Genomic DNA, 25,286 nt, shown 5'->3' with positions numbered 1-25,286 from the left:
ATGTATGAAGGACTTAAAGTATTAAAAAATTCAAGAAAATGTTGAATTTGACATGTCCACCAACCTGTGGAATTGCCCCTATCTAGGGGGGGGGGGCCGGCCTCGACGATTTGCGCATCACGCCGCTCGCTGACCTTTTTCTTTCAGTCTTGCGCAACTTTTGAGACACCCGGGTATGTGGTTCCGAAATTACGTATGTGCATTTCAGACCAATAATTGCTATTTTGTGTACAAAGTCAATGCAAATTGTGTTTTCAACTAAAAAATCATAAATGTATGATTATTTTTAGTTTTGCTGGTCTAAATGTATTTATTTTATGATCACAGAAGAGTTGCTTGCTAAAGACATCAATTACCTAATAGCAATTTGTAGATTATGTCCCAATTTTCGATGCGACTACGCAGTCGATGGCCAAGTTCTCAAGGGGTGGGAGGCCCCCCCCCCCCGGCCTAGATAGGGTTAAGGAATCTATCCACTATCATATTAATTCGTCGTATATAATAAATAGTCATTTAATCGGGAAAAATGAAATTCTCTACACTGTGTTACAGGGCCCAGGTTTTGGTTTGTACAAGAGGTTAGAAATATAAGGCTGATATTATCTATGCTCATTTGAATTCCATTGTTATGCCTGTTTTTAGGGGAGGGGGGCACATGCACAGTGAGCTGTAATTCCCAACTTTGTTTTGCAATAGAAATAAAAAAAATCACACTTTAAAATCATTACCTTTCCACTATTTGTAAATATGTCATGCCTGTGCAATTGCCAACAACTTTTTCTATGTTATTCCTATTGCTGCATCAAATTATATCCATCTCAAAAGCTTGGGTGAAAGTCTGATTCTCTTTCTAAGGCTTTTGAAATTAAAAATTAAATTGCTATCAGAGATTGCCAATATAAGCATTTTTTTATCAAGTTTATCACCAATTATAGAAGTCAACCACCGTAGAAGATATGTGTTATTTTCAATCATTCAGAATGCAAGAATTTTGTCTTCAATATTTTTCAAAATACAATGCATCATTCACTCCTCCGCTAATTCTCTGAAGGTTGTCATAGGGTTTTTGTTTCCCATTCCTGCTACATGTACACTGACAAGCCAGCTTCTTCTAAGAAATATGACTATAAACAAGATCCTGTTGGAGTTGTTTTAATTTTAATGTGAAAATGCCATGGCAATATGATGTTTTTACATGTGTCACTGTACACCAAGCTCTGTTATTCCTGTCTAGAATGTGAATAGGATTTTTCAGTTATGTTTGTGCGCATAGTTGAACAATTAGCTGCGGGTATGTGCTGATTTTTTTTTATGTTTTGCACTAGAAATAAAGTGTCTGTGAAAATGTCATGTATTAAACATTTCATAGAATCGCACCTGTGATGGAAATCACGAATTAAGAACCATATCCTTGGATTTGATTAGATCATTGTAACTGTCCTCAGGCCCTTGAAATTTTAATCTTCCTTGAAGAAACAATGGTGAATTGAAATTATTTTTATGTCCTTGTACTAGTGAATACCTACACATTCGGAAAAGTAGATCTTTATTTACAGCCTGCCTGACTTTTTAAATTGTTTCAATAATAGTCGATTTGTGTATTGTGACAAAGAGTATTCTGATGTATTTCATATCAAATAAAGTTTGAAAATTTTAAAGGAGTCTCCATTTTAATTTTGTTTTCTACAGAACTATACAGAAAATGTATTATCAAATTAGCATTGATTTGTGTAGCAGTATATACATTCTCAGACCATGAATTTAAACCTTTACATACAGCTGCCACATTGGAGCATTTCTTCCTTGACTCCTAATCTAATTTCAGACATTTTCCAATTCTCATTTAGGTGAAATTGAGGATATTACTTGATTATAGCATGATCCATTGGTTTCCCTCTCATACCTAAAGAACATGCATGAAATTGATCTCAAGAGATGCGCTTTTAAAACATTGCAATTTAAGCTTTTAGCATTACAGAATATTTTTAGGACATACATATTCTTATAGACTTGTCCTTATTGAAAGAACACAGGTAATCCTAAACCAACTTTGGACTAATCATAAGCTTGTTTTTGTGAGATGGAATCACAGAAGAATCTAGAAACCGTTGCAAAGATAGCTGGTCATGTACACAGCTTTGCAGTATTTCAAATGACACAGAATCACAATAACAAGGCCACATACAAAACTCTGACCTTCCAAAAGTTCAAATGTTGACCCCAAATTCAAGTTACGCTTCAACAGCTAAGTCCTCATGGCTCAGTTCCTCTCTCTGTATCCCATCAAAACATCCTCATGAACTATTATTATCCAATTTTAGGTCGTAAAATTTCGAGAAGGCTGTGTAGCGCCACCGCTTCTCGAGCGAGGCACCGACCCCGAAGAGGTCCTGCCTGAATATGGTTGGGTAGGAGTTCAGTAGCGCTTCAATCTCCGGGATGGTCACCGATGGGTTGATACGCTGCATGTAGGACCATAGGTATTCCGTTGATGCACCGAACGGGTGGACATGAAGAAAGATGCTCAGTAGTGCTAGGTGGTGTAACATAACATAGAGATATTTCAAATAATACATAACATGTAGTTCACAGCACACCATGTGGTAAGTCCTAGAGAGGACTAAGTAACATGGATAGACTGGAAGAGTGGATATATTGCTCAAGCTTCTCAACCCTTCCTGGTTTACAGTCCTTTCAAGGACTTTACTCATTCCCGAAATATACTTAACGTTTCTCTGGCCTCTTCATTTCAATTCTACCAGCATCCATTTTTTTCTCAGTCCTCTCTCGGACTTGCCACATGGTGTATCATATACTACTTCTGCAATTATTGTCCATACTTCAAATATCATAAAAAATATAGATATTACATACTGGGAATACAACAAAACAATAATTATAAGCTTCATATTGCCATAATGTGAAGATTGTTTAATATGGGCGTTTCATAATTAATGCGCAACCAGCGTTCATTATTATTAGAGGCCTTGAGGACAAATATTTCGTAAAATGCACAAGATAGCATGGGCCATAAGTGAGACATGAAAAATCAACCTAACAATGAATATCATCTTTTTCCTCCCTTTACAAATCATTTTCATTATCACTTAAAAATCAACCTAACAATGAATATCATCTTTTTCCTCCCTTTACAAATCATTTTCATTATCACTTAAAAATCAACCTAACAATGAATATCATCTTTTTCCTCCCTTTACAAATCATATCTCTCATTGATTAAAAAAAAAAAACTTCCATGAGTTAAAAACAAATTACAAGAGCAATTCATAAAACATTTAGTAATCACCGACTAATTTGCTCTCAGCCAATCATATCCAAGGATTTCAGTAGTTTATAACAGTAGCCAGTGAAAAATCTCTATCTGTATTATGAAACACTCCTCACATTCACAATAATAATCACCTATCATGTCAGCCTTCTTGGGGTCAAGGGTCAAATCTGTGTCCGCTTTCGTAGGCACCGGGTCACTCCTGCTCGATAACTGTGCTTCTACCGACTGCAGACAACAATCATGAATAAACAGATTTAATAGCAGAGAGAGGAAACTCTGTATAAAGAGCTCTTTAAAAAAAAGTTATGAATACAATCAAACTTGCTCTAATGACCACCTGTACAGAAATACCCTTACAGAGAATCCCTATTTGTGAGAACTGTTCGTAAAAACAACCTGCACATAAAGATCATTATTCTTGTCCCCCTTGGACAGTATTATAGTCTAGGAGCCAGGGGGCTTTATTCAGAATTTTTGGTGGGGAAGGTTTGACAAGTATTTAATAATAGCACTGTACCTATGCAAATTATTAATTCAAGGTCAACTCAAGACCACCCCAGAAAATTGTTGATTTGAGTCGATAGAGAAAAATCAAACAAACAAAACGATGCAAATTTCATCGAAATCGGATGTAAAATAAGAAAGTTATGACATTTTAAAGTTTCACTTATATTTCACAAAACAGTTAAATACACAACTCGGCAATATGCAAATGAGAGAGTCGATGATGTCCATCACTCACTGTTTCTTTTGTTTTTTATTGTTTGAATTATACAATAATTTCAATTTTTACAGATTTGACAAAAAGGACCAACTCAACTTACCATAAACTGTTAAAATAATGGTAATTCTACATGTTCAGGGAGAAATAAAACTCTGTATCACTTGACAAGCAGGAGAAAATAAGAATATTTCATATAATAAAATACAAAAGAAATAGTTCGAGGGTGACATCATCAGTCTGCCAATTTGCATACTGACCAGAATGTGCATATACAAACGAAAATTTGAATTTTCATAACTTTCTTATTTTGCATCCAATTTCGATGAAATTTTCAGTGTTTTGCTTGTTGGATTTTTCTCCTTTTTTTCAAATCAACTTTTTGTTGGGGTGGACTTGTCCTTTAAGAATTATGGAGATCTTTGGAACAGTCTGAAAACCATGAGGGAAGCTGTATGTATATTTGTACTGATTCAAAGTTACTAATGCCCAAAAGAGTACTGCTCATTTACATGTTTTATATGATGAAATTGATCCCTTTATTTGATATCATCAAAAAATCCCTCCAATAATTGACACTGTTAAGAGCAGAGAACAATTTAAGATTCCAAAAAGATAGGCTGAATTCATAAAGTTTGTTTTCAAATCATTGGTTAAACCCATGGTTTATGCAATTATGCAGATTTCCTGTATAAAAAGAAGCTTTACCCTGCATATTTATATTATATTGGATGGCTCAGAATGGAATACCAGATATATTCCACGAGTTCCACAAATCGCAGACGAGTGGAATATTGGCCCTAACGAGTCTAAAATTTCTGTTATTTCATGAAATAAAGCCATCCAATATAATTAATATCTATCCCACCCTCCCCACAAAAAAATAAGAGTGAGAAATCTGATTTAAGAAGTGATATCACTTATCATTACGGCATCATCACTTCATAGGACCAATTTTGGTCGTTGACATGCAAATTTCATATACTGTAAAAGTGGAAAAATTCGTGGTGTGGAAATTTTCGCGTATTTCGCAGCAAGATCAGCGAGCACAAATTTAAAAACACGCGAATTTATGAGCATCTATTTTAATGCAAGTTTTGAACCTCGGTTCAATTAGGTGTATCGTTTTGGCAAAGAGACTGCATAATTTGATCTAAAGAGGGCGGCATTTACGCAAGCAAGCTTGAGCTCCAATATCATGTGCATCGCGAGAATTTGTACTAAAAGCAATGCGATCATTTTTTTAACAGTCGCAGATCGGTATTTAAATTATGATTTTGGTTGAAATATAAATTGCTTTTGCTGTTTGATTGGTGAGTGTTTAGATCTGTTTAGTTTTTGAGAAGACGTTGGGTCGATCGCCCATGTTTGTTGATTGATCCCATGCACTTTGAATACCCGTAATCCCCCCCGATCCAGGCCAGCAGCCTAGCAGCGCCTCCGTTTTGCCTTTCCCGATGTCCGCCCCGCAAAGAAAAGTTGCGCCAAATGTCACAATAGCTCATGATTAGATCAAAACAATGCTGAATTATGCCACCTTAGAGCTAAAATTATGATCAGAAAATACAATTTCGTTGCTGAAATTTCAATTAAAACCATTCACAGATGGCAAGAAGGAAGTGACTTTGTGATTTATGCCTAATGGAGTGTGCAGCGCGAATTTAAAAACCCGCGAATATGTTTTGAAGCCGCCAAGCGCGAAAAATTAATCCCGCGAAAAAAACAGCGTTTACAGTAGTTCATTATGACACCATTGAGCATAATTGTGATCTATACTGCACATCGCATTGCTTTCATTGTTGAACGTGTTGTATATTTCACACAATAAGGCATGCACACTAGACTGTTGAATATGGCCTCATACTCAACGGCAAATTTTGTACAGGAGCCTATGAGATATAGGATTTCGGTCCTTTTTAGGGATATGCTCTGATACTGCATGGGCAATTGATGCAGACCAAAATATGCGATTTCAATGTATCGCTAAAACACTCTATATAGATGATAATAAAAAAATATCCAATGATGATGCACGCTTTGTCACCGTGAGCCAAATTGATGCCTGTTGCCATGGCCATGGTGTTGGCATGCTATTGTTTAATGAGTCCACCATTTCGTATTAATGATTCCACTCTTCGAAACAGTGGGCTTTGTGAATCCTGGCCAATAAGTTTAAGCTAATTCTCATGTGAGTCATATACATACTATTTTCTTGATCATTTTGAGGCAATTTCTTCCACAGTACAGCTAACATAAATGGTACTGAAATGTATAACAAATAATGTAATAGGTCGTCGAGGAGAGTGCAGATTGGTTATGTGCCGAATACTTACTTGAAGTCTATCCTCTGTTTCTTTCCGCATTGATTCTTCTTTCTTCCATTTGTTCTTAGTATCTTGAAGTTGCTGAAGAAACAAAAAAAATAATGAAAATTGTCTAAATGAAATTTCTTTAATTAGAATGAACTCTGATATGGGGCTTTACAGTTAATAGACATAGAACTTCTAATTTACAGGGGTTTTTTTCTTGTGAATTGTTATAGATATGGCTGTGGACATGGGCCTGTGGTCATGGGTATCATCAGATTAAACTTCCTTAAAAGGTTTCTTTGAAAAATAAAACAATTTGATTTTAGCTGAACAATCATACAGACAAAGAGAACAGCAATATTTATGTATTCGCACAATGAAAAAATACACCTCAGGCTTAATGCAACTTGATTAGACATGAAAAGCAGAAAAATAACCCCTTTTCAGAAAAAGAATTAATATTTCCTATGTACCTGTTGCATACTAAGAAGAGAATGTTGCAGTGCTTTGATCTGCATTTCCATCTCCTCGTTAGCGATCGGCACGGTGGTGGGCGTGGTCCCGGGCGGGGCCAGAATGGTAGATTCATCCTTGGATTTCTGAGACTCCAACTGGTTGCGCAGGACATTGTTCTGATGCATCAGCGCCTGGACCTGAAGCTGGAGCTGGTCATCGGTCTGAGCTGGAGGTATCGACTGATTTTTCGAGGAGGAATCTGTCCAGAACAACAAAATAATTTTCAGGTGTTATTGCTTGCACATATAATCCTACTGAAAATTGACTAAGCATCAAATTTGGATATTTGAGAAACAATTTTATTTCTTCATTTAATCTAAGCAGAAAATGAATACTGCAGTAACAAGAATACATTTTTAGATCTACTTAATGTTTATATCATTTTCAGGGAGCAGAATGAGATTTTTTTTTTTTTTTTGGGGGGGGGGTTGGAAGAAGAAATAAGCATTTGGGGGGGGGGACCTAGTGGGTGTTTCATAGATACAAGCCACTTCATGAACTACTAGTGATCCTTTTTTTAAGAGCTAAATCAACACCAATGAAAATCTCGTGTAGATCATTTACCACAAGAAAGGATCCCCAGTCGATTGAAAAGTCCCTCGTAAATTATGAACAGCTTTATGAAACATCCACCCGGTATTCTTAATTTCTTTAATCATAATGAATACAGTTTCATCATAATCCCCATTACTAGAGCCATATATGAGGTTTCCTAGATTAAACATTTTCTTCTCTCTTCTAACTTAAAATGTTAACCAAGATTCTTGTCATTCCCGGGGGGGGGGGCCTTAAGATCTCAGCCGCAGGTTGCGCGATCACAACAAAAATTTGCAGAATGACGCAATCTACGCAGTAGCATTGGTAAATTTAGCTGAATTCATATATTTTTATTTTATATGAATTAATTATGCTAATTTATTCATAAAATCATACTTATTGCTCTGATTCACTAAATAAAGCTCCTAGAATGCTATTTTTTGGTGAAAATATTCTTTAGAGCATTCCAAACAATTGTGAATAAAAAAAATTATGGTATCAAGACCGATTTCTTATGTACTTTATTGTTTATTGAATTCAGGCGCGGATCCAGGAGGGGGCCGAGCCGGCCCCGGCCCCCCCCTATTTTTTGACAACCTGCAGAAAAAAGTTTACTCTTTACTTTGATAGGAACTACGAAAACAGAAAGAAAAGTAATAAAGAGGTATTTTACCCATGATGTGTAATTTACAGCCTCGTAACGACCGGCCCGACCCCGAAAGGAACAAAAAAAAAGGTGGGGGAAGAATTGAAAAATAGACTTTATATAAATTTTTTCGCTCGCGCTCGCATTGCCTGTGTAAAGAATCCCATTCAAAAGGGTTAAATGACACTTAATAATATATGTAATATATCCAGTCTTGATATCAATTTGCACACAATTTTTTAGCTCGCACATCAAGCTTTCATTATGTTGTTTGATTTACACAAATTGTTAATGTTTATCAAAATGTTCAGCTCATGCTTCGCGCTCGCATTTAATTGTTTGACACACACAGCTTGTTTATTTCAATAAAAACGCGCTTAGACTGTTCATTTTTTTCAGGTCGGAATATCAGAAATTTTGAACTCGCGCTTCGCACTCTCATTATTTAATTGGTGATACTTGTATCCTCTTCATTAATAACTAAAAACAGTCCCAATTGAGTCATTTTTCACGTTACTATGTGATAAAATTTCGGCTCGCGCTTCGCAATCGCATTGTTTAGTTGGATACTTATCTTTGTTCATGATTATAAAAACTGCTCTAAATCTTCAGTTCTAAGGACATAAAATATCAAAGATTTTTAGCTCGCGCTTCGCGCTCGCATTATATATTAAGACCACATGAGATACCTTATATTGTTTATAGCAATAAAAACTAACATATACTTAAAACTTCAGTGTTTAGTTAGGACTACCCCCTGAAAAAAAAGCCAGATTGTAGCGGCCAATCGAGAAAAATGTTGATCAAAATATTTTTCGGCCCCCCCTTTTGGCGAAAGCTGGATCCGCCCCTGGAATTTGTTATGTATTTCTTTGTTTTTTATGGAAAATCATTCCAGACTTAATTCTGATCATAAACAAGGCAAAATTAATTAAGTTTAATCAGTAAAAGTAGAAATAATGATACATTTATGAATTTTGGCTAAATACACAATTTGCATTGGATTTGTACATGAAATCACATTTAGGAGCAATATGGGGTCTGACATGCACTTACATAATGTTGTGTAATGACGTAACCGCGCACCCGGGCGTCACAAATTTGGTCTCAAAATTTGCGCGAGTAAAAAGTAAAAAATCTGTGAGCGGCAATGTTGAGGGAGGGGGCCATTATAGCTCCCCCCCCCCGGAGAATTAGGGTTAAAGGGATAGTCCGGGCTAAAGGTATTTATGGCTTAATAAATAGAGTAGAATTCACTGAGCAAAATGCCAAAAGTTTCATCAAAATCGAATAACAAAGTTATTGAATTTTAAAGTTTAGAAATATTTTGTGAAAATAGTCATCATGAATATTCATTAGGTGGGCTAATGTCACATCTCCACTTTTCTTTTGTATTTTCTTATATGAAATTAGGTTTATTCAAATTTTTTCCTCCAAGAACTAGAAAAATTTGTTTGACACTGATTTAGTGCATTAGATATTGATTGCTGCAACATATTTCATTATAAGGGAAACATATTTTTCACACAAGTATGAAATAATGAAAAAAATATGATTTTACGTAATAACATAAAAAAATGGAAAGTGGGGATGTGACATCATCAGTCAACCTAATGAACATTCATGATGACTGTTTTCACAAAATATTGCTAAACTTTTAACTTTAATAACTTATTTGTTTTCTGATTTTGATGAAATTTTCGGCATTTTGCTCAGTGAATTCTACTCTGTGCATTAAGATATAAATATTTTTTTACCCTGGACCATCCCTTTAAGTACTGTACCTGAGGTGGGAGTGTCTGTCCGTTGGCGCTTTGCCTCGTTGTGAGTCCCACTTTGGTCTTCTTCATCTGACATGTCCATCTCTGCCTCCCCTTTCTCACCCAATCCTAGCTCCTCTTGCTGTTGCTGACGCAACTCCTGCAATGGCACAGAGACAGATATTTTAGGACAAGCGCAAGTCATTTTCTGGGTTTGTGACCCTATTTTCCTAATAATGATTTTCCTTTTTTTTCTGCTGTAGTCTTCTGGAAGATGAATTGAGGGATAAAGGCCATTATTCATGAAAGAATTCTAGATAACAGAGGAGATTGAAAGCCCCATCAAACATTGGACTGAACTTGCCAATGTGTTTAACAAAAATAAAATCTTGACAGCTTCATTAATACCCTTTTTACACAGGCTAAAATTTCCTTAACCCCGTACTATAGGTGGGGCTAAATTGCCATTTAGCCCCATCTATAGTACGGGGTTAAGCTTAGCCCACTTTCTTTTTACACAGCATTTTTGCAAAGTGGGCTAACCCCACCTTTAGTACAAATTATTTGGCCCTGCAAAAAAGCAGGGTTATCCCAGCAATTGAGGTGCTAAGAGCGATAGTACGGGGTTAAGATCGCGAGTGTAAAACGAAAGTGGGCTAAGCTTAACCCCGTACTATAGGTGGGGCTAAATGGCAATTTAGCCCCACCTATAGTATGGGGTTAAGGAAATTTTAGCGTGTGTAAAAAGTGTACGAGTGAAGTAATTGTACTACGAATGATCGACAAAAACCACTAGTCCGGGGTAAGCGAGTTTCGTGTGTGAAAAGCAAGCATTCCTAATCCGGGGTTAGCAATAACAATTTGGCATGTGTGAAAAAAAAAAAAATAGTACGGGGTTAAGGATAGTACGGGGTTAGCGATAGTCCGGGGCTAAGAAAATCCTGTGTAAAAAGGGTATAAAACTTCTAACTTTTAGTGCATTAGAATACATTGTGCATTGTAATCAGGGGGAAGTACATGTACCTACCCACGTGTGAACTTACTCTCAAATTAATAGGATCAGATTCAGTTGGCATACAACATGCTTTTAAATCCTGGGTGAGAGTTGAAAACCAGGAGAGAGTTTCTTGTGAAATAGGGCCAAAGTGACATCAAATACGCCAATTTTATCTGTGTATCATCTGCTCGAACAACTTAACTAATAGGGCTATGTCTTGATTCAGAGTTATGGTAATGCAATATGCAAGTCAATTAAATGCAACAAGTTGTGATTACTTACCCTTATCATTATGAAAATAAATCCATGTCAATGAATACAGAATGTTACAAATTTACACAACACTTCACTTTGAAATATAGGGTAACAACCATATAAACAAGAAAAGCATATCAGCCAAACTAATGATTTTTTTTCGAACGAATAACAATCTCATTCCTAATCACTGATCCTATATTCCAGATAAATATTCTCCTATTCTCAAAATTTCATAACAGTGTTTTGTCGCTGAGGTTTACGAACTTCACATCTCAATATTCAAACGTATTTAGGGCAGCTCAAAATCAGCTGAACTTTATCAATATGGCAATGATGGAAACCTCATACTGTCTGAAAAAAGTATTATCATAATTCCTGTAAAGAATTCTATTGAGGCAAAAGAGGACTGCTAGTTCGAGTTGAGTTACGTCACAACTCTAATATCAAGCTTTTTCTGAACTGTACTTGAAATTTTTGAATTTTGAAATAAAAGGTTTCAACCGCCCAATGACGAAATGTATATTCTATTTGAATGAACTAGAAGGCAACATCAAACAGTAGTAATTTCAGTTAATTTCCTACATACATCCTCTGTCATTTACATTACATGCAGAATATATAATATGCGGGGGGGGCATTTCATCAACATTTTCATCTGACATGTCAGTTCTGACAACTTTTCCTGGTTTTGATTGGCTGAAAGCACTGCTACAAACGGTGCTTCTCAGCCAATCAAAATCAAGGAAAGTTGTCAGATCTGCCATGTCAGATGAAAATGTTAATGAAATGCTCCCCAGGTTAATGTTTCTCTAAATTGAATCTCTCTGACAAAATTTAGTTTTGAAAGTTGTAAAAACACATTCTTTGCATATTCTAGTCTAAAATATTTACTTCCATTTGGGCAATTATTTGACTTACACAAGGTTGACTTCTGCACATTGACCGTGGTAAATTTGAAGGAAAGACATGTCAAAATTTGCTTTAGAAAATCAAAACAAAAAAAACAATTAAATCTAACAAAGAGGAAATGAAACATAAGTGGTATCTTCGCAAAAATAACCAAATACAACAAATATTTCATCTTCCATACAAAATACAATAATGCTAATTAATGTGACATATCAAATGTTGGAGTACTTTGATAGAAACAATATTTTAAATCCATTATTACACAAATCTAAGGTAATCACACAAGGTTATTAATTTTATCACTTGACTAGCTATATAAAATTGATGTTCTGTTTATTAAACAAACTAATGGTTTATTACAACTTACCACATACTTGTGTAATACAGATTTTAAAATTCTACTTAGTCAATGCCTTCAAATTAGGCATGCCACCAAATACTAATGGGGTATTGCAAGAAACTTGCGATCAATTGCAAGTCTATTTTCGGTCCCTAAATCAATCATATGTCTTGTAATTAATTGTTAATTTGTGATTGATTCCTGAACTGTTTCTTGAAACAAGGAATGTAATCTGATTTGCTGCAGCTGAAACTGGTCTATCAATTGTAAAATTGCAACAGAATATTTGGGATTGATCGCAAATATTTTCTTGCAACACCCCCTAAGTGAAAATCACTGTCTCATCAAATTTTGTCAACCCTATAACAACCCTTGCACCATCTGCAAATTATGTGGGGGCATCGTGGTCTAGTGGTTAAGACTCTCATCTTTCAATCTGAAGGACGTGGGTTCGATTCCAAGCCATGACATGTTTTCCTTCAGCAAGATTGTGCTGCACTCATCCTAGGTGAGGTAAATGGGCACTGGCAGGAAGTAATTGCTCAAAAAGCTGTGCGCACCGGAATCGGTAGACTAGCTTAGCCAGGATAATATAGGAGCACCTTGAGCACCTAGTGAGGTGCCATGAGCTATACAAATCCTATTTTATCATTATTGTTATTATCATAAACCGTCAATATAACATGCTACAACTGCTATCTGATACAACCATTTCACTCTTACCGAGGTTAATGAGCATTTAACCCTGAAGGTCTGGCCTGCTTTTCTGAAAAGCAGGTTTAAAAGGACTATTGTAAGACCACATTTCATATTATAATACCTAACTTGATTGGAACAACAAACCTACATATAATAGCTTAAATCCAGGTCATATACCTTCCAGTGCTTCTAGCAACTGTTATAGTACCAACTTTTTTTTTTCTTGTGTTAATGACTTCCTCAAGCATTACCTGTCCAGCAGCTCATAAAATACCATCGTTTTTTTTTCACTGCAAACTAATACCTTGGTCACATTTGTTCTACGGCGGCCATATGGCAAGTCGAAATCAGCCGTTTTAACATATATTTGTACAAGCTACATATAGGTGGTTTTAGTAAAAATGAATAAAACAACTGTTTTCGACTCGTCATACGCCGTAGAACAAATGTGACCAAGGTATTATTCACACCAACCTGTAGCCTTTGACCTCCAGACTGACATGAATGTTCCTTTACAGCTGTCCTGCAGAAGGTTTGATGGTATAACCTTCAAGTAAGCTTGGCTTGTCTGCCTCTAATGTGACCCGTCTACCTTGTAGTCTCTATCCAGAATAAACCATGTCAACATGACATGACCTCACTTTACCATTTGACCCATGACCTTCGAGTCTCCTCCATTGTTGTGATAGGGTGATTTAAGTTCCTAGAGGGTGCTTGTCTTGTTTGCCTCTTCTGTGACCAGTCTACCTCTTAAATAATTTAGTCTGCATTCATTAACATAACCTGATGACAAGAGCCTGCTTTACCTTTTGACCCATGAACTCTTGGCCTTTTCCATTGCTGTGATAGGGTGGTTGTTTGTTCTTCATGAGATCCAGGAACCTTCTTTTCTGATCAGTCTACCTTTTATGTACCTTGCAGTCTCCTTTCATCAACGTGACTTCATGGCACGACCTCACTTTACTACTTGGCCCTTGACATTGGAGCCTCCTCCATTGCTGAGATAGCATGTTGTCTTCTTCAATAGAGCTTCACCTGTTTGCCTTTACTGTGGGCAATCTACCTTTATGGAGCCTCCATTCACCATCATGACCTCTTGACCTGACCTCACTTTACCATTTGTGCCATGACCTCTGAACCTCCTCCATGGCTATGGCAATGTGTGTTCTTCAATTGCTTGCCTTTACTGTGAAAGTATACCTTTTATATAGTCTCCATTTATCAATGTGACCTCATGACCCCACTTTACCGACGTCTGAGAAGCTTTCATTGGTGTGACAAGGTGATGCAAGATCCTATAGGAAGTACTGTGACCTGATGATATGACCCCACTTTACCTTTTGACCCACAACCTCTATGCCACCTCCACTGCTGTGACAGGGTGTTGCATTTTCTTCAAGGTACTCAGGGAACTTCTCTTGTTTGCCTGTACTATAACAAGTCTACCTTTTATAGAGCTTCCATTGGGCACCATGATAACATGGCCATACTTTACCCTTTGACCTTTCAACTTTGTACCTCTTCCCTGGTTGTTATCCCAGGTGTCAATGTCCGGTTTCACTGCTTGGCTCTACGATATGTTTCACCGCAAGGCTTTCCAACACACTTTCATTTCTTACGGCTTTAAGGTTTCCCATCATCCTTTGACCTTTGACCTCTGAGTACCACGACAGTGATGATCAATCCATCCAATAATTGTACCTGCGGTTCAATACTACCCGTCCTTGACTTCCTTTGTTACAGAATTTTAAGATTATGCATTTGCCTGCTTTACTTACTCAGAATAGACGATGTTAACCACTACAATTTAGACAAAGTCTTGAAGAAAAATAACATTGATCACCCATCAAAAAAGAATAAGGAATTCTAACAAAATTTTAAACCATGTCCCACTCAGCGTCCTTTTCCTCATTTCAACATAGAAAGAACATTGAGGGATGCAGGAAAGACACTGAGCAGTGCTACATTTCACTGTTACATTTTTCCATTGAATGTTTCAAACTCAGTAGAGCTTGATTAGGAATGTCTCAAAACTTGAGTATTTACCAGCTGTGCAGAAAAACAGCAATATCAAAGTATCATTGTGTTACCAATCCAACGATACCACTGATTATTTTCCTATAAAAAAATTTAAATCATTGAACAGAAGATATTGATGCAATAAGAATGCAATAAGAATTGGCACCATATGTGCAGATTTTTTTTCTTCTGTTTCTTTTGCTGATCTTGCATAATCATTAGGGCTCTGCCTCAAAGTTTTCAAGGCAAATCCACAAAATGCAGTCACATGACAGCAAATAATTCAACCAATCAGAAATATGACTTGAGTACTCAAGACCTGCCCCCTGCCTGGCACCTACCTTAGTCTGTTGCTTCCAGCCTTCAATGTTTTTCCGTTGTGCCTTGGTAAAATGATCCCAGACCTTCTGCTTACATGCACTCATTAATACCTGCTCGATCAGCGTGTCTACGCATCATCACGGACAGACGGCCAAGGAGGAAGAGGTAAAATAGATAACATAGAGCGCCAAGAATATGGCAATATTTTCTATCCTGTTGCTTTTTATGATGCATAGGCCACAGAAGGTAATAGTCAGAATTTCAGAGAGACAGTGTTAGTTTGGTCAGTTGCTTTATCTTTAAATCTAATAAATTAAACACATTGACCAACATATCACCATATTTCTAAATTTCTGAATAATCTCTTCTTTTGGCAGCCTTTTAACATCTCTTACCAGAATATAATCTTCTCAAAAGTGCACATCAGAAAGAAAGCTTCATCAACATAAACTTAAGAATTCCTTAGACTCCTTGCATAGAATTTCCAAGAAGTATTGGCAGCTCCACAGAAAGTTCTGTCATATAGTAAGTAATTACCATCAAATTAAAAAAGGAATTCCTAAAAAAGAATTATTTCTTACCACATACACAGCCAGACTTCAAATAAGTAAAAGTGTACAATGAGGTCTAATCAACAAAATTTCAAAACCTAAAGAAAAGCATTTTCTAAATATTTTTTTTATTTCACTAAATAATGGTAATACCATTGTGTCATTTCTTTAAAAAAACAATTATCCGAAAAACTCTATCAGTAAACAATCCTCCAAAAGTAGAACTTTTGGTTTGATTTTCCTTTCTTTTTCTTTTTTTTATATTTCCCCCTATTGGTCAATTTGGTGCTCTTAAAAAACAACAGAATCACACATTTCCACTGATTTGTGACATAACTTACAATTTATAGTTTAAAAATAATATGGTGTACTTCCTTCTTAAGAACTATTATACTTACCTTCAACTACATGTAAAGCTACATGTACAGTAACATAAAACACAATTATAATTCACCTTAAAACATTAAATTTCATGGGGGCCCGGGGCAGGGAGGGGAGGGGACAAAGTTTTTGAGTTAGGGTTTCTGATGAGCAATGATTTACTTCACTCAAATCTAATGATCTCCTTGAACTTCCAAGCCGCCACAGACTGTGCGTCCAATCACATATCATTTCTTTCATGAAGTGAACTGTTGGATTGATCATGAAGAGGGTGATCAAATTTTGTTGTCAGGTGGTGCGGGGCGAGGGGGTAATATCCAAGGATGACTCAATACACAGTAAATAAATTGAACTATTGTTGCAGATACGATTGCGCAAGATAACCTCAGAGTGTGACTTACATTGTGTAATGAGGCCAATGACCTGCATCCTGAACTGCTGTTGTATCTGATTGAGGTTCAGGTCACACTGAGCTTTCTCACCAATCAGCCGTCTCACATGCCTGATGAGAACAAAAGGAGATGAAAAAACTTTTAATGTAAATATCGTAGATGAAATATATCAATGGGGCCCATTTCATAGAGAGCTACATGTACGTGTATGGTATTTTTGCCATTATGTCTGCTACCATGGCAACTGAGCTCCATGCTCAGCTAATCATAATTACAAATTACGTCTCGATGATTTTGAATATTGGAAAAACAAGCTGAAAGTTAGAGTGGAATGTTTGTTTGTAAGCACCATAACATCTATGGGAGTTTCACAGAAGTGAGAGTGAAAAGTTTGTTTGTAAGCACCATAACATCTATGGGAGTTTCACAGAAGTGAGAGTGAAAAGTTTGTTTGTAAGCACCATCACATCTATGGGAGTTTCACAGATTAAATCTGACTAAAGGTCACATCTCATGATTAATCTTATTGACCAATATGCAGTAGTGCACATCCCCTGAGATCAACTTTTAAGTCATGCTATCGTCATTGTTGGCTCATCCAATGCCAATCCACCCCACGAATAGGCAATTTTGAACCTTACATTCAAGCTGCTGTGAACTGCCACACAATTCCCACACTACACCCCTCCCCCTATGTTTTTGCTTCATTTGCAATACTGATAAAAATGGACAAAACTAGACAACTAATGGCCTAAATCATTGTTAGTAGGCCAATTCACGACAAGAAGTCTTTAATGGATTGAAATTAATTCTATATTTTTTTTTCATTTTGGGGGGCTCCCCCTATCTTTTTGCTCCATTTGCAATACCGCTAAACATGAACAAAACTAGACAATAGCCTGAATCATTGTTAGTAGGCCAATGCACGACAAGAAGCCTTTAATAGATTGAAAATAATTTACCAACAAACGGCTTTTACTCACATGTGTGCCGACTTGACCAAGTTGTAGAACTGAGTTGAATTTCTCTTGTCACACTCCCCTCTCTCTAGCCAAGTGATGAGCATGTTAGCGGCTTGAGGGAATGTCTCACCATCTGGTAGTAGAAATTGATAAATATTTCACACCATGCCAAAAAAATATACATTTTGGGGGGCTACTTTTCACAACTTACTGCGTAGATCTCCAACATTGCATAAGCTTTAACATTGAAGTGAACAGGGTTTTCTGCAACTCTTTAGATCATTTTGGGGGTTATATCGCCTCGAGCCCCTGTGTAATTATTTTCCTGAATCAAACATATTCCAAATGTCACATTCATTTTCAAAGCTTATTTATGTTGAGTACCACAGAAATTAATATGTAGGTTTGCAGTGTACAGATATTTAAATGCAATTTGATCGAGTCAATTTCATAAATCTAACCCTAATAGCCCGGGGGATTATACAAAAATCATCGATGTATCCTTATTTTTATTTATCAATTCCAAATTCTGTCAAATAAAACATATTTCTATAGGTAGATGGTCTATCAATACATGGATACCAATTCACAATTGATCAGGAACATTTATAACATGGTTTTGCAATCAACTTGGTTTCACTTAACTGTACATATACAAGTGATTGCAGCCTAAATGTTACAAGCCAAGTGTTCAGGATGACTGGACAAGTCCCCGGACTTTAAAACAAGAGATCCAGGGTTAAAATATCCTTATGCAAGACACTTATCTACATTTGCCACTCTCCACCCAGGTGTTAATGGGTACCCGATATAAGCACAAATTACTTTGGCGGCTCGTCTATGACGAGAGTAATGTCACACATTGAGAGCATCAAGATAAGATACAAGTGGGATAAAAGTGCAAATCACTATCATTAAATGATAATGATTTTTGTTCATACCTTTGACTTTTGCAAGCAGGTTGGAGCTCTCAATGTGTGAGTACCTCGGTGTGACGGCCGGTTCCTCTGGTACAACAATGTTTGTTTTACTAGCATGCCTTGCCTCTCTGGCCCTGCGCCGCTGATCACATTCAAACTCGTACTGGTCGTCACGATTCTCTGCAAAGTCTAACCGAAGACGGCCGTTGTTGGGTGGGTCGATGTTTGCACCAATCCGCACTCTGTAGCCTGGATGATGAAAGAGGTTAGATCATCATCTATTAAAGGGTCTATTCATGCAGTGTCTTGGCATTGAGGCTCTGAAACTCAATTCACTAAGATTTACAAAGTTCTGTGGTATCTTTGCCATTGTTGTAACTACCATGGAAACCTTGATTGTGATTGGCTGCATTATTACATTATTTGTAACTCTTTATGAAATGTACCCCTGATTTTGACCTTCAATCAGAGTGACATGGGTATGTATTCCTTCCATGGCATCAATATTTCCTTTAGCAATAATTTCATCTACACAGTGCTGAACTCGACCCGGGTGCAGCTGTCATTACTATCGTCGTCATTTAATTTGGGAAATATAGATGATACAAAACAAATCAGGATATAAAGAATAGTTGGCAGAAAATGTTATTTCTCATAAACTTGAGTGAACAGGGAGATATGACCTATACTGTACAATATCTCATTTGGGGATACAGGTACTACAATGATCATAGTTACTTAAATTGAGTTTGATTATCAGAGAGTGTCTAAAGTATCATGACTAAGCCACATTCAAATATCAGAGTCACTTTTCCCTGTTGGATATTTCAAATCTGAACAGAGGATAAGAATAAGTTTTTTATGGTATTAACATGTGCTTTTTAATTTAAACGAGGGGCAGTCTATACAGGAATGAATACAGGGATGGGTCATACTTCAGAACTAAGTTTTACACGTGTGTATCACTTGAAGCAGATTGAGGTCTTGATAAATGGGATATACTTTAGTATAAACTGCAACTATAGAAAGAAAATAAAAATCAGCTCTACAGACCTTGGAAAAGGAAAATTAAGACTTTTATCAGTTTCAACAAATGACAAAAAAAAAAGAATTGTCATATTGATCAGGACAACAATCCTTTATCACCCACCTGTAATATAATAACAGTTTTCTAAGGCAAAATTGGGACTGATTGAAAGCAATCATGCCAACTCACCTGAAACAAACATGGCCTTGTCTATGGACATCTCTTCCTTGAAGCGAACGTGGCAGAAGTTTCTCTTTCCTTGTCGGATGTTGATGACCTCTCCGCCGTGTTTGGTGAAGAGTTCAAGCAACATGTCCACCGTCATGTTCTCAGGCTGACCGCCGACGAAGATGGTCTTGCACCCTAGAGGGCGCTCTCCAACTGGCGGTGGACCCTGGTCTGTATACCGCAATATAAGAGACTTGCATTTGAACAAGTTATAACCTTAGTAGGCCCTAGCTCATGTACATGTATGTCCTAAGGGGCTGTCTACTGGACTATTACTCATCTCTACAAAACAAATAATAATAATAATTGGCATTTATATAGTGCTTTATCAATCTACGACTGTTCAAAGTGCTTCACAATTAGGGCTGTAGCTCGGAGCCTTCAACTCGGCCCGAAATCGGCTCGGATATTTTATAAGAATCAAAGTCCGTCTCGGTTCGGTTCGGTAACCCGGACCAGTTTAATTTGATGTGCGTTGTGCAAAAAATGTAATGTTTTGACCTTTTTGACAGTAACTACTGTGGCTGACATCACCCCTCTGACCTTGTCCTCAAAAGAAAACACACGCCCGAAAATCTTATCTTTTGTTTATACGCCACATGCCAATACTCTGTCTTGATAATTAATCTATCATCAAACTCTCTACTACATGTATACTGTCAACACCGTATTCGACTTTTTTCCTCATCAGCTGCGCACCTGTGCTCCCGCCCTGGCCCTCGCTATGATAGTCCAACGTACGTGTACGTAGCATCTCCGTTCATCAGCCATTGGCTGAGCGCTAGGCCAGTAGAAATACGACCACTCCCATCCGTGATCGCACCAACACACCCAATAACGGTTAACTTTAGTCTTTGCGAGCTGTGATTGGTTCATTCATCTGTCAATTACAGGAGTCACTCTCTGGCCGTAAGCACATGGTCTTGAATGAAAGACCAACATACTTGGAATGTGTGAAAGCGAATGAAAGACCAACATGCTTGGAATGTGTGAAAGCCGAAACCACATTGTTTATAATACCGGGCTGTCGAAATTATTCTTCGCGGTGACCTAATTCCAGATACTCTCCAGACATTGTTTTTGTCAATAAATTATAAACAAGGGCGATGGAAATTCCAGTGGAATGAAGACAAAGTTGATTAGAAATGGGTTTTGGCTTTTGGGGTACTTCAATACTTTATTAATAGCTATTAGTGATCAGAAAATTGGAAAGGGGATTTTTCATCGTGAATTAAGTCAATGAACTAAACCAATCACAAAATGATTGAAATATAGTTTGAAAAAAAATAAGACGAGGAAGAGCATTGGGATATATTGTATACTTTTCATCTTTCGCTCTGGAGAAAGAAAGAATCCCATTAATTTTCAACATGTATTCCTATTTCTTTTGTATAGGTAATATTTATTTGTTCATTTTGTTGCAATATTCTCCACAATATCAAAATAAAATGAGATGGAATAACATTCATATATCTTTTGAAATCTTGCCTGGTCTTCTTTTTCTTCAGTTTCTTTCAAAACATTCTTGTACAAATTTTAAAACTTTGCATGATAATGAATTTTTCTCCCCTCTTACCCTCACATCTCGCTCTCTCAAATTCTTGATTTCAATATCCATTGCTTTCTTCACTCCGTCACACTTTAAATAAACAGAAGCCGTAAATGTACCATTGTAACGCAGGGGAGGGGGGTGGGGGATTTTAGTTACTTCCGGGCACAACATCGAAACCAAAAAAGTCGATAGTGAATGAGAATGTTTATTTTGATGAAAGAGACATCTGTGGGATGATTGGATCATTGAACAAAGGGAAAGAGACCTCACTTGTTTTTAAAAAGGAGCTATTTGATTTCCTTGCTTTGTATGCCTTTTTACAATTAGCCTCAGTCAAATAAGTGTGTATTGCTACATCATGCTATCACTGACAAAATCAAATAAAAGTTGGATGACATTTTCATGTGTTGAATGTTTTTGGACTACATTCATTTGGTTTCTTTTGAAATGGAAGCCAACAGTTAATCGTGAAATAAACTGTTATACACTTTATAAGCCTTAATATTGGCCCCCTACGAAAAACAGCATGTGCTGATAGGGTGTTCCATCCCACAAGTGGTAAATAAATAAATGAATAAATAGATAACTACAAAAATAGATAAAAATTGGCAATCATCACGACACTAACCAGAACTCGTCCAGTCCGCTCCCCTCCCCCTTAAAAAACACACACACAAGGGGGGGGGGGGAGGGCGAACAGATTAGTATATTTCACCCGTGCACAAAAAAGTTATTTGTTTGTCATCACAATCATCTCGAAGGAAACATAATTCTCATTCGGACTTCTTTATGGCCACCTCCGATGACAGTTACATGTAGCTCACAAACCAAGAAGATTAATGTCAACATGACAACCGGGCCCTCGATCAAGCAAGTGCTTGAAACCATTCCTGACCAGGTGATCAATCACATGATTCCATACACACGCATTCAACATGCACTGTGCACTACTAGTATGTATGGAAACACAATACACACACATTTTACAGTGCAGCCGCACAGCCACATGTACACAGAATAGACGCAGGGCGGGCAGCGCAGGGGCACGTGGCTCGCAAAGATTGATTTTCTCTGGATTATCTCGGGCTGAAGAAAACACAGCTACATAGAAGTACAAGGGCCAATCGTCATGCATGGACGGACCGGATGACCTATTTAAAGTTATGAATGAGCGGTAAGGCTTGGCTTGAGTCTGCCTCTAAATTTGAAAGGCGTTGCAGGTGAATAGATGGCTTTTTAGTTTAATCGCGATGACGGAAACAAGTTGTATAGCATTCGGGTTAATTTTCCGGGTTGAGAGAGCTTGGCAATGAAGCCCGGTTCGTATTTTCCGAACCGAACCAGCTCAACCCGGCGGGATTCAGTTCGGAAGGTGATCCGAGCTACAGCACTAATCACAATTATTATTACCCTGTCACTGGATTCATAGCATTCCAAGCAGCCTGTTAGGAGCAAACTTGCTAAACCAACCACAATGACGGTTGTTTCCTACCGGTACCCAATTAGCACCTGGGTGAGAGTGGCAAATTGTGGATTGATGCCTTGCCAAAGGGCGCTAGGCCATGGTGGGGTTCGAACACACGACCCTCTGATTACAAGGCGAGAGTCAGAACCGCTACACCACGGCACTTCGACACAAACATCACAACATTGCATGTACTGGGGCCCGTTGCTGATAGATGCAAATGCAACAAGATATTCAGCCAATGAAACATGCATATTAACGGGGGCTTGCGCTAGATTTCTTGTATTGCATTTAAACAAAACTAAAGACAGTACAAGGGAAAGACTGGACACTTTGGCGATTTTTTTAAATGCTCAATTTCGCTCATGGGGATGGGCGCCAACTAGCATTGAGTAAGTAAACATTTGTATTGCACAAGCAGCTGTGTATGGAACATATGGGGGAAAATGAGAGAGACTGCGCATGGGAATACTTAGACCTTTTATCTCCTTAAGATATATTCATTTCTAATTTAATTTTTTTTAATTGAAGAAAAAAAATTCAAATGCATATCTTCCCAAGCGTTTCATTACGCGCTCCATTAATTTTCTAGTCTTCCACTTGTAGTGTCTTAGAAGCATCTCTTTCTGCAATAGTCACTAGTCATACATTCGAATGCACTAGAACATGTTGGTATATTGTAGTTTAATTGGCTGAGCACAAAAGATGTATCTTTACAGAGAAATCTGTATTGCTTCTCACAATGTCTGGTGACAGACTGGACGCCGACTGGGTGAGGGGAGATGTGACATCACAGCTCTTGTCAGCTTGCGCGTCGCAGACCGGTCAGAGACAAGTCGCAAGCAAAATCGGAAGGATTTGACATGTGGAATCCTTATGACTGGATCGCAAGCTCAACCCAACCTCAAGCCAATCAGACAGCAGAGTTGCATTATGAATAATATGATAAACAACGCACATACGCAGTAGTAAGCGCAATATTTCTCAGATGCTATGCCAAAAAGCAAAAAGCGCATGCATGAGTCGCAGATCGGGTCGCAAGGTGTGCGGTGTCGAGACTTATGACTGCCTTGCGACTCTTCTCCCCTCACCCAGTCGCAAGCCAGTCGGGTCGTAAGGTGTGCGGTGGCCTAAAAATGTCCTGGGGGCAAACTTTGAGAGGGCAGGAATGAGAGGGAATAAAGCAATAAATAGAAAATAGAATGCCATAGCAATGGTGCATTGTGATTGGTCTACACATACACATGGTCTGCTTTCCATTTGGTCTCAGGGCACATAGCCTAATCCTAATTGGTGTACAAACCAATTTTGTTCACAACATTTGGTCTAATCACCATTTAGCCCATTTAGGACTTTGTCTTATTTCCATTTAGGTTACATCCATTTCAACTACTATCCACTTGGTCACACACATAGTCTAGATCAGACGTGGTCTAGATGGTTGTAAATTTACTCTTTATACACCAAATTTTCATCTGAAAAAGTAAAACAAAATAAACTGACAAGGTGAAAATTGGATCAGGTGGATTTAGCCCATGCTGTATTAGAATTATATGAGAAGCAGACAAAGTAGAAATAAATGAAAGCCATTACTTACGCACTGTCGGTGGAAAGAGGGTGAAATCAGCAAAGTGCAGGACCGGTTTCCTGGGCCCATTACCGGACAGGTCCCCCATGCCCATGGGCCCCCCCATGGGCGGTCCCATCAATGATCCTCCCATAGGCATCATGGGTTGGCCCCCCATGGGACCGCCTTGCATGTAGTCCTGTCCCTCCAAGGGGAACGGGTAACCCGCTGCCAGGCCACCAAAATCTGGACCTGGCATTACGGGACTGCCCCCGCTGCCGCCCATCATGAGGGCACTGTTCATGAGGTTGTCCTGGTAACCCATGGCTCCACCTTCTTCCCACATTTGTCTGTCTGGAGTTGATTTTCTTCTTCTTGAGCGTCGTCCTCCTCGGTCTGATGATTGGATGTCTTGTTCTACGGAGAGAAAATAAATACTGAAATTGAGCTTATTTTTTTTAATCAAATATTAAAGACTTTAGATATAGTTAGTAATAGGCCTGACTCATTTATTTTGACAAACATTAAATTGCTTTTTGTAAACTTGCCCTTATGATTAACCAGTGGAGGAAAACAAAATTCGAAAAACCTTTCTCTTCCCTTTTTATACACTGGGAATTTCAGTTATTACACTACTAGCATCAATGTACACACGTGGGACAGGATCACATAATGGTGAAGCCAACAAATATTTCTCATTCTTATAGGCATAAAGTGTGTTCATATGCCAACGGATAATCCAAGGAATCGTAGATTATGTTGGCAAAGCACCATATTTGATCCATTGCATAATCTGCTGTATGCGCTTTCATCTTATAGTTTTGAATCCCATAGCCATGGCCGACATGAATTACAGTACTTCGAAACCAAACATGTATGGCTCTAAGCTCCCCTTTCTGGTACTCATCAAGACCTTT

The 25,286-nt window shown here is 37.7% G+C and overlaps 1 protein-coding gene across 1 annotated transcript in view; it reads right to left on the bottom strand.

The window, feature by feature from the left end:
• Positions 1 to 2,033: 2,033 nt before the first annotated feature.
• Positions 2,034 to 25,286, bottom strand: part of LOC121429652 (ecto-NOX disulfide-thiol exchanger 2-like) — a 28,489-nt gene continuing 5,236 nt past the window's right edge. The window contains exons 3-13 of the mRNA XM_041626795.1: positions 24,400 to 24,786; positions 19,747 to 19,956; positions 18,552 to 18,779; positions 17,632 to 17,743; positions 16,658 to 16,758; positions 15,345 to 15,451; positions 9,806 to 9,941; positions 6,796 to 7,037; positions 6,347 to 6,418; positions 3,424 to 3,517; positions 2,034 to 2,533 (exon numbers count right to left, since the gene is read on the bottom strand). Coding sequence (XP_041482729.1) covers positions 2,295 to 2,533; positions 3,424 to 3,517; positions 6,347 to 6,418; positions 6,796 to 7,037; positions 9,806 to 9,941; positions 15,345 to 15,451; positions 16,658 to 16,758; positions 17,632 to 17,743; positions 18,552 to 18,779; positions 19,747 to 19,956; positions 24,400 to 24,786 — 1,928 coding nt within the window. The 3' untranslated portion in view covers positions 2,034 to 2,294. The remainder of the gene's footprint in view (positions 2,534 to 3,423; positions 3,518 to 6,346; positions 6,419 to 6,795; positions 7,038 to 9,805; positions 9,942 to 15,344; positions 15,452 to 16,657; positions 16,759 to 17,631; positions 17,744 to 18,551; positions 18,780 to 19,746; positions 19,957 to 24,399; positions 24,787 to 25,286) is intronic.

Source organism: Lytechinus variegatus, chromosome 16, assembly GCF_018143015.1.
Source record: "Lytechinus variegatus isolate NC3 chromosome 16, Lvar_3.0, whole genome shotgun sequence".
Classification (NCBI taxonomy): domain Eukaryota; kingdom Metazoa; phylum Echinodermata; class Echinoidea; order Temnopleuroida; family Toxopneustidae; genus Lytechinus; species Lytechinus variegatus.
The sequence above is the reverse complement of the archived record's forward strand: the minus strand, read 5'-3'. Positions and strand labels throughout refer to the sequence as shown.